Source organism: Haplochromis burtoni, unplaced genomic scaffold (genome assembly GCF_018398535.1).
Source record: "Haplochromis burtoni strain Fernald_Lab_line unplaced genomic scaffold, NCSU_Asbu1 Contig_351, whole genome shotgun sequence".
Lineage (NCBI taxonomy): Eukaryota > Metazoa > Chordata > Actinopteri > Cichliformes > Cichlidae > Haplochromis > Haplochromis burtoni.
Window position 1 is genome coordinate 404,216 of NW_024582712.1, and position 10,639 is coordinate 414,854.

The 10,639-nt window shown below is 37.5% G+C and overlaps 1 protein-coding gene and 1 long non-coding RNA gene across 4 annotated transcripts in view; one reads left to right on the forward strand and one right to left on the reverse strand.

Annotated features, from left to right (window-relative positions):
• The window catches only part of LOC102307381 (thrombospondin type-1 domain-containing protein 7A), a 205,616-nt gene extending 198,160 nt beyond the window's left edge, over nucleotides 1–7,456 (forward strand). Inside the window, exons 27-28 of one of the 3 annotated variants that reach the window (XM_005942851.2) lie at nucleotides 506–593; nucleotides 5,449–7,456. In XM_005942851.2, coding sequence (XP_005942913.1) covers nucleotides 506–593; nucleotides 5,449–5,539 — 179 coding nt within the window. In that variant the 3' untranslated portion in view covers nucleotides 5,540–7,456. The remainder of the gene's footprint in view (nucleotides 1–505; nucleotides 594–5,448) is intronic. The other 2 variants (XM_005942850.2, XM_005942853.2) reach the window with 2 other exon arrangements.
• LOC106633664 overlaps nucleotides 1–10,639 on the reverse strand; it is a 57,943-nt gene that overhangs the window by 16,452 nt on the left and 30,852 nt on the right. The window lies entirely within an intron of this gene.

Consider the following 10,639-nt stretch of genomic DNA (forward strand, 5'->3'; position numbering starts at 1 on the left):
CCGCTGTGGAGACCTCTAAAGGAAACAGCAAAAAGAAGTAGTAGTTGTCAGCTTTACTCCACTCAGGATGCTCATGTTTGTATGAGAGGTGATGCACTCACATCAGAGCTGGAAAGCAGAAGCTGGTGCAGCTGTAAATCACAGCAATATACAGTAATGACTCTCACAGTGAGCTGAAGGGAGACTAGTGCATGATGAATAAAAATATATTATTATTTTATTTAGGCTATTAAATTAAATTAAATTTCCTTACGCATAAAAGAATGGGTCCAAGTCTCTTCCTTAGAGTGAGGAATATAGCTTATTAATTTGTCACAGGATCAATACCGTTTTGGCAGATACTCTGAGCCAGTGTCTCTCTATCATATTGGAACTGGAAAAAGTTGGATCAGTGTGTCCCTAACTGTTATAAGGTACTGCAGAAATCTTCACAGAGTCCTTTTAATGGCTTCTGGTTCCATGTCAAAGTGTAAACAGACAAACTGACGAGCTTCCTCCTCCACAGATGGGAAGCTGAAGATGTGGGTGTATGGTGTAGCAGCTGGAGCCTTTGTGCTCCTCATATTCATAGTGTCTATGATATACCTAGCTTGGTGAGTTGATGAGTTTAATCTCCCCTATAATCATCCTCCTCATCCTCATTCATGAAACTATTAACATTTTTTACCCCCCACCCACTCTGAGTTCAAGCGTCCCCTCCCTCACATCATTCCTGTTTTTGGTTTTGGATTTTTTTTGTCTTTACTTATTTTGCTTGCTTCATGCCCTTCCCATGTGAGAGCAGCAGCTACTGTGCTAAGGTGCATCGCTCACTTAAGGCCCAAGAGTCTGATGCCAATGGGACGGCAGTGTGGATGGGCCAAAATGCACACGAGATGACTTACACCTGCCCTGATTGCCAAGACCTAGCTCAAAGCAGCAGCAGCTAAAGAGGATGTGGAGGGTTCACCCCCACCCCGACACACCCTTCAGTATAAGTACCTGCAAGTCCCTGAGCTTTCCCTGTGACCTTTGTCAAGTTGTCACATGTCCTGCCTGACTGGCTCAGTGAAGGTGCTGGTCCAGGTGAGGGCAAACCACCCAGAAAATGTTTCTCTCAGTTCTCGTAGAGATCTTTTAGCGCTCTTAGACACACTGATGTTAAGTCACCCTGACCCTTTCTCTACCCACTGCCTTATTTTAATTATAATCACGCACTCCAAGTAAATCTACACACATCACAAAGCCAATTTATAATTACAGCTGATTGCAAACCATAGTGTTTCTCTAAAAGATATATGACAGAGCCCCCGTGATGTCAACCATTTGTTTAGGACAAGAAAGAGTCCACGAAACATTGGTGTTTAAAGACAGGTTACCCTGTTGTATGCTGTAAAGTAAGCTTACTATCGCTATATGACATCACTTTTTTAGTAACAAAGAATGTAACATCTGTAACAACATGATGACTTCCTGTTAAATGATGACGTTTATACTTATCAGGTCCAGCTAATCACAAATAGCGAGGAGATATTAAACATGAATCCCAGAAGACAGCTCGAGAGTAAAGAGGTTGAATAAGAACTTGAAACCACTTCTGTGTCTGTACACTCAACAAAAAGTAAGAGCCAGGAGGCGGTCAGCTTACACTGAAAAACTGCAGAGAAAAGGTCAGCTCTGGCCAAAGTTCAAAAGTACAGCTACCACCCACAGACTTGGTGTAGACGGACGTAGCTTGTAGGTCAAAAGAGTGAAGTGATGGTGTAAGTGCCTTAAGCCTGCGTTCTTTTTTAACAGCTAGCAGGAGGCGACTCCTCTGATTGTACAAAGAGACAAACTGAAACTTTCTGGGAGAAAAACCTTTCGCTCTGTTCTTATATGACCTTGGAAAACACTCGTTTTTTGTTCTAAGGCTCCAGATTCAAGTCTTAGTGAATACAATACGATGCTTATTTTGGAAAGTCAAAAATAGAGTTTTAAAACACCAAGATGGCAACATTAAAAACACTCAGCTCAACTGTTCCCATCAGGATTTCAATAAAGAAGAAAAGCGTTACAGTGGCTACATTCACGCAACGTAAGCCACGATTGTTACAGTCACCATTCTTACAAAACTAAACTGAAAGTAGTCATGAAAAACATTTTACTCAGCTTAAATAAATAATAACATCTGCATTAATGCTATTTTTATGAGACTGGGATGTCCATATGGCTGTATTGTGCTTTTCTGAACTCCTTTTAAATCTGACCCAGACAATAAAGTTACATTATATACCCATGCATTATAGCTCATATTTTAAAAAACTAAAATAAGGGCTCAAAAAGTTAAAAAAAAAAGTAAAACAAAACCCAACTTCAAATAAAGACATGGACAAAAATAATGATAATTTTCTTAATACACAGTTAGGTTTAAATCCATACCTGTTTCATAAGCTTGTTACATGTTTGTATGAAAAACTGAACAGTTCAACTAGTAAAAATATTTGATTCCTCACAGAAATACAGGCAATTAGAAATGCTAGAGTCTCTGCACTGCTGAATAAATGCAGTTATTTTACAGCTTATTTGTTTTAGGTTATCAAACAAAGTTATCCATGAATATCATAAACTCAACTTAGAGAGATTGTGTTAATCACAAAACTGTGATGTATTAAAAAAAAACCTTTTTATGTGTGAATACTTGTTAGCAGAGCGGAAAAAAGGTAAAAAGAAAAAAGTTACACTTCAAATGTTTAAAAAATGACATTAAAAATAACATTGCTACAGTGGACATGTTCTTCACCATCATATACTTTCATCATACTTCTCAGAGCTCGTGTAAAATTATTTTTCTCTCATTTAATTTTTTTTAAACGAGGGTTAATACTAATGTGTGGGAATATCATCTTGTTTAAACTCCAAGCAGAATATGAGCAGACTGAGATGATGACATTAAAGAGACATTTAAGTATTAACTCCAGGCAAGGTTTAAATCAGGTTTAGATCTCCACGAGGCTGAAGTGCTTTCATAAAACGATGTCACGCTGCCCTCTTGTGGACAAAGATGGAACCATAGCAACACATGCCCTTTATTTCCTTCCCAATCAATATTGTTACAAGATAAACACTCCTTGTTCCTCTGTGTTCCTTTACTTTAAAAGACCATAATCTATAAAGTAAGATAAGAAGATAAGAAGTTCAAATAGCAATCAGTATTTTGTTAAATAAATTTAATATCAACCTTTGGTGCTTTTCTTTGGCTTATATACTCTGCTTCGATTTGGCCTAAAACACGCTCTGTGTCACTTTTAACATCAGGAAATTTTAATGACCATTTTTTTAACCTTATTTAATTTCTTCTTTTATTTTAAATAATCGTTTAACTGAAAAAGATTCTTTGTTATTAAGAACAAACACAGCTACAGCTGTAGTGTGATCACGCATCACTACAGATGAGGTGTTTGATGAACACGTTTTTGCTGCTTGCTTGAACGTTTGCTGTCGTTTACTCTGCAGCGATTTTATCAGCTCTTCATCAGAAAAACTATTCACAGGAAATTCCCTAGAATGTTCCTCTGATTGTGCTCACCAAATCCAGTGCTTCAAAAAGCATTTCGGTACATTTCTCGTACTCTGGCTGTGGGAGGAAATATTAATTAGACTTTTTTTTCTGGTTAAAACTAGATAAAAAAAAATCTTAACAATAGAAGTTAAATGATAGAATACACAGCAGAACTAAATATTGGCTTTAATGATTTCAAAAGCCGTTCTCTATGGGATATCAGATGCTTCTGAAAATGTCTAATATTACACACCTCATTACTTTGACACACCCTGATGTTTAAGCAGCACTGAGAGCTCAGAGAAAAGCTTTGTGTCTTTGCTTCATCTAGAAGATTTTTTCCTCTCTGGTAGAAGAGGTCGGGCATGTGATCGTCTCTCTGCATATTAACTCACTAATAGCTCTTCATCCTTTTAAACTGAGATGTATGAGTCTCATTTCTCACAAAAACAAACAAACAAAAAAAACTGTTTGTTTAAAACCTGTTAACCAGTACAGTGACTGTAGTCTGGGCTCTACAGCTTTTTAGTTTTTAAGGTAACCTGAGTCGTAGTTTTTTTATTTTGTTAGGAGGTTTTTTGTAGCTGTCAGATTTTGAATCCCATGAAATTTCAGAACCAATGATGACATGGTTGAAATACAGAAGCCTAAAATAAGGTGCAATCAAATACTGAGTGAGTAGAACCATATTATATAAATAAAACCATACCTAATTTAAACTCTGGACCATTTTTAAATCATCATCGGCCAGTCCTGTTTTGACAACTTAAATTGCTCTTCTGCGATTTTTCACTAGCTTTTTTCAAACTGACCTAAATTTCATTTCAAGGATCATCAGTAGTAATCTGATCCTGGTATCCAGACATGACCCAGAGTGTCACATTATTACACCCCCCCCCCCAAAGAAAAAGCATGAAAGCATTCAAGCAAACCACCTGAGCTGTGATACATGCTATCCTGGGCCAGCATACTGAGTATTTTAGCCACAAACATTCACCAACTGCTTTAATCTTATGATTTGGCTCCCGGCCACTCAGTGCTCTTTCTCCAAAAATTAAGGAAATCACAACACTAGCAGAGGTAGCTCATCAGGTTGAACGGCTCATCTGCCAGATGAGCTGTTCTACCAAAAAGATCAGGCTACTCCATTGGGTGAATGAGGCTTGTAGTAAAATGTGATTTGAGTGCCCAGTTTAATGTTCAGAGTGGGACTTCCAGGGAGTCATCAAAACAAGGCATGGCCGTTCCCAAGGAAATTGTCTATATGGGTAAATTGGCCACATTTAATCAGGTATGGGTCTTTTTTTCTTTATTGATTGTGTTGCAGAACTTTTGTCATTACTTATGCCAGATGTCACCATGATTGTCTAAAAAAAAACTAAAAAAAAAAAAAAAAAAAAAAAAGCACACACACAGTTTATGATGTGATGTAATATCTGCATCCTTTTTTAAGGTCAAAAACAGAAGTGAAGAACTACTTTTGAACAATTGCTAATGTTTTTATTAAGACTTAAATAATAATTTAATGGTTTTTAGGAAGTCTCGTTGGTTTTGTCATTTTCATGGGATTCAGAACAAAAGAGATCAAGGCTATCGTTACATTAAGTATTGATAATTTATTTGTGGACTAGAGATACTTGAGAAGGTTCACTATCAGCTTAAAACTGGGAACAGGTATTTTTTAGATTATCAAAAAAACCCTGAAACTACAAATCAAAATTAGGAAGCAAAACACAATTCATATGGACATCTTTTGCATTTTTCAAAACACTTTCCCTCCCCTGTTTGTGACATCGCCTCACCTGCATTGTGTGTCTCATAACTGCCATCGCATTTACCCAAACACTTCATGATTAGAGTGACAGCAGAGTTGTGTTCGGAGAATATTTCAAGTGCCACTCTGACCCCGTTTTCATCTTTCCATACAGCAAAAAGCCAAAGAGACCTCAGAGACAGAGACAGCAGAATAACCGACTAAAACCTCTGACTCTCGCCTACGACGGTGACACGGACATGTAGTCCTCCACGAGCTGCTTCACCCAGCACTTCACCTGTCACAGAGACCCACTTCATCACGCCATTACAGTGAGCGACATGGATGTTTGCAGCGTGAATGGACACGTCACGGAGCGCAGAAATGACGGGAAATCCTCTTAGCAGAGACACTGGTGGGGTTTAACCATTTCAAGTAGAGCTTCATTCACTCCTCTTTTGTTTTCTCGACTATTTTCTTTTTGCAGAGCTTTTATGACCTCCAGCGTGTTCAAGGAAATGCCTTTTTTTTTTTTTGCCCCCTACACACCAGTATTTCTGTATTGAAAGACTTGTTTGAGACACTGGAAATGCTGGGCGCAGAAGACAGAACCAGCCCTCCTGCTGTCTTTGAACATGGCAGTGCAGGCTCCAGCTCTTCCCCCGCGCTTTTTCTGCTTGTCCCTAAAAATGCTGAGTAGCTGGAGGCTTAGGATGCTCTGACGCTTCGCACGTTGCCAAAAGTCACCGCAGGGAAGAGGAGGAGGGAGAGGAAAATCTCCATAAAAAGGTTTGGATTCCTTTTTCTCAATCCTCAACTGGGTTTTGACTCAAATCTCTTTTACGGTCTTGAACAAAAGGGAGGCATTACTTCTCCCTCTCTTTTTTTTTCGGCTTGATTCAGAGGCACACAGGCCTGTGTTTGTGGGATAAACCGATCTGTATGATGCTGATGGAGGAGTAGCCTGCAATCAGTTGTTCATGGAAACTACTGCCTGCCTGCCTGCTTGCCTCCACCCTTGCTTTGTTTCAGGCACTACATTGCACTATATTAGTGCAGCATGATATGCACATGTGACTTCTACTTTCTATTGCCATAAAACACTGCCTCTTCCACAGACAAAAAAACAAAAACATAAAGCAGAGGAACAGCTTCAGTCAACACGAGAACATTACAAGGGAAGCAACAGCGACAGGAAGGGACGTTTAGACGTGTCACGTTCGATAAAACAGGTGTGAATCTCAAGTAAATATATGTATAGATTTTATTTCTCACAAACATCGGACTTTTTGGTTGTAGTAAAGTCGCTTTTGTGGTTTGTAGATTTCGTCTGGTGTCATCACTTTATTTCTGCCCAGATGCAACTACGATATCAGCAGGTATTAACTGATCGCCTGCTTTACAAGTTCTTTTTTAAATACTTTTTTTTAACTCTTTACATACAGATCATGTGCAAACACTCAAATTTTGCAGTAAGTAATAAAAAAATGGACACTGCAAAATTTTAATCATTCATGTCATGCAAATGTCGTTTCTGCCTTACTGACGATAACTGAATACTAACAGTCCTCTAATACAGTTTAATACTTGAATGGGGCAAACGTCGACACTAGAGTACGTTTAGACAAAAAAAAAAAACAACGAAATTTTCTTTCGAGGTTAGGTAGATGGATCGAACCAGTTTTTAAACTTTTTCATGTAGTAAGTATTATAGGTGCTCTATTGTTTTCAGTCACACGAAACGAAGATGAAATATAAAAAAGAAAACAATCTGTACAAACAAGTATACAATATGTTAATAATAAGAGAACACGCTTCTGAGTTCAACGTAAAAGCAAAACTGGTGTGGAGAATGTTTACTTCTTTTTGTTGGATTTGTAAATAACAGCAATTTTTTTATTTTTTGGAGAAAAAAAAATCAAAGTATGTGTACATTTATTTTGTATTGCACAGAAAACGTTTAGTTTGAATATTACAAAGTGGGTGTATGATATTGCTGATTGTTGTTACCATGATGCAAGTTGTATGTTGTGACAAACAAACAAAAAAGGAAAGCAAAAAGAAGCGGAAAAAGAAAAAGATGAAGAGTCGGCCATTTTGTACAGGTTGTTTATATGTATGGGAAGAAATACTAAAAATAAATGCGGACACGGTTGTAAACACACAAAGAGAAAAGTTATGGAGTCTTTTTTTTATTACTTTCTTTATATGTTCATTAAGGAAGAAAACCTTCAAATAAAATACTTAAAACTGGCGTTAAAGGAGTTGGAGGCTGGATTTTGTATTAGAGAGCCATCATCACAGCCATCCCCTGTTTGCTAGCACTCTAATGGCAATAGCACACTTCAGTGCATAAACTGTACAAAAGAGATGGATGTAGCCACCTTAAACTTACTCACTGGTTTCAACAGCTGTTATAGACTCTAGTTTCAGTCGGGCATAGCTTCTAGATCTGAAAACTCCACAAGTACCTCAAACCAGCATTCTTTTTAATGGTCACTGGGGGGCGATACCTGTTTTGCAAAATGCCTTCAGGTCCAATAGAAATCTGTAGGAAAACACTCAGATTTGATCTCTGACCACTATCCTGCCAAGTTTGTGATCTCTGTCGCTGTGTTAGGGCTCACCACAGTGGGTCATCTCACCCTATCCCCTTTCCTCTGCTCCTCTTTGTGTGCGTAAAAGATGAATGTATGTTTATGTTTATACTTATTTAAGAGGGATAATGCATATTAATTAACAAAACTTCTTAAATTCATGTGTCAGATTTAGCCATACAGGCTAATTTCCCTACAGTCCCTGAATGTTTCAGAGTCTGGAAGGTGAAGCCTACGCATTAGGGCCTTAAACACAGATATCTGTAGTCATACTGACCAAAACATGACGACTATTTAAATCTTATCCAGGGACTTCACAAACCTTCATGGCAGAGACTTCATGGCAACTACATTGACCTTTTAGATCACCTGTGGTTTTATTGAACATGACCTCAAATGAGTGACTGAGACAATAAACCCATCAGGGAATTGTTAACTGGGGTCTGAGCCATTTTCCTATAGGACCAATGTCTTTATTCTGCCCCCTGGTGGCTAGAATGTAGGTTGCAGGAACATAAACAGAACAGAGGAGAGCAGAGAGACCACAACAGACCTTTACACTGAGCTGAAAGGAAACGGGGGCACATAAAGTAGGTAAATATTTTACCCTCTCAAGACATTAAAACACTCAGTAATCTGTTTTTGACAGTCGGATTACAATACACTTAGAGGAGGTATGACTCTCTGTATTCCATCAGATCTTATATAACAAATAGTTGTGTATATGCAGAGCGGCCGAACTACACATAACTAGCTCACTGGGATTGTGTCCATTAAAAGCAATAAGTATTTTGTATTATTTGACAAATAGCTACATTTTACTGTTTTTCTTGACAATTTCATGATCAAAAGTGATGCTTGAGTAAACCAAGATAATAGATAGATAATAACAATGGTATATAGTGCATTGTGTTCAGACTGTAAAAATTGTAGAAAAAAGGACGAAACTGAGGCTTGAACAAAAAACAAAATATGTTTGTGCGTTTTAGTTAAATTCTTAGCAGTCAGTCTAATTCGTTTGTAATTTTTGGATTCTGACAAGATTAATATTAAACTGAGCATTTTTTGATAGAAGTGCACACTTTCTAAATTACAGTGTTTTTCTGCAGCATGAACTCTTACAGAAATTTCTCAAACACAAGCTTAGGTCTGTCAGAACCCAGAAATAAAAAAGTAAATAAAGAGTTTTACAATTTCAAATCTATTACTTTGTTCCTAAGACTTTTATTTAAATTAAAATGTGCATTCAGTGTGTTATGTTTTCATGGAGATAAGTAATTATGGAAATTACGCTTGTAAATTTAATAGCCGTCCTCTTTCATTTCCCATGGTTCTCTGAGAAACTACATTATATTAGTTACGAAGCATTAAATGGAGAAAATGTGCAATCAGGCAGAAAACTGGTCCAAATCAACAACTGCAGAGACGGGTTAAATCAAGTTTCCTGTTTCTCCGCTGCAGTCAGATGAGACTGAGCCCTGTTCATACTCAGTGACGACATAAATCTGAAATAACAGGTGACACATAAATGATTTGTTAGTGTAAAACTCTCAGTAACTCTCTTTAACAGCTGGATGTTAAGCTAATTGCAAACATTACTCAAGTGGGAGTAAATTGGGCTTTTCTTTGCTTATTAATACATTTTTGGTGCAATACAGAGTGTCCTGCATTTGCTCAAAATATTAAAGGAAAGCGTTACCCATCATTTTAACAGTTTTGAAAATCAACAGTGCTGTATTTGCTGTTTTCTTTATACATATTAATTCCAACAAATGACACCATCACAAGCCACAAGTGCAGTCTTTATAAAAGTAGCTTAAATTATTGAAACAGCTGTTTTTTATTTTGTTTTTTTTATAATTGCTAAATTAACTGAAAGATTTTGACCACGAGATGGCAGATTTTTCCTCCTATTTACATCTGAATTATTTCTTTATTTAACTTAGTTACGAATTACTTCCAACTATTCTAGTATTTCGATGTGTATTTGCTCATTTTATTTTTAACTTACCAGTTTCTGATCATCTTCTAGGTATAATAGTGACGGGAATTCTGTACAAATGTTGAGCTAATGCAGTGTATGTCTCAGACTGGGAGCTACCCTGACTAGTTATGCTTTAGTCTCTGACTCACTGCACCATCTTGAGGTCAAACGTGGTATTACTCAAAAGTACAGCCAAGCCTCAAACTTCAGCTGATACCTCTTTGACACAATACAGACAGCTTGGCCATCATGTAAATTCAAATATAGCTCTGTGTGCTCTTACAGTAAGATTTCAGGTGCCCATGTGAACAGAGGGAAAGGTTTCACTTCATCTTAATGTAAGTAACAGGGGACAGAATTTGGTTAGGTTTAACAAGAAGCTAAGAAGCTTTTAATTAAATAAAGTTTTAGCATTATTGTATGAAATTCCCTTTGTATTCCTATCTGCCCTCTGCAGCACTCTGTAAATATCTGCATGATTTTGGTTTAAGTCTGCCGACTGGGTTTGTTTCACTCCACTTCCAGTGGAAACATTTCCAATCCAAGCATGTTAATGTTTAAACGTAACTTGTGTAGTAGGAATAACTATAAGGTTTCACTGTGGGTCCAAACAGATGTCATCTGTGGCTGCAAGAAAGACTTTTTGACCGATAGCCTCTCCTACAAACTGGGGGGGGTGGAGTTTAAAAGATATTGGCATTTCCCGGACAGAGAGCGTCTGCTGTAGATTGTATCAAGCTGCTTTACTGGATCTAATTATTTTAGAGTCTGACCCATCCTGCTGA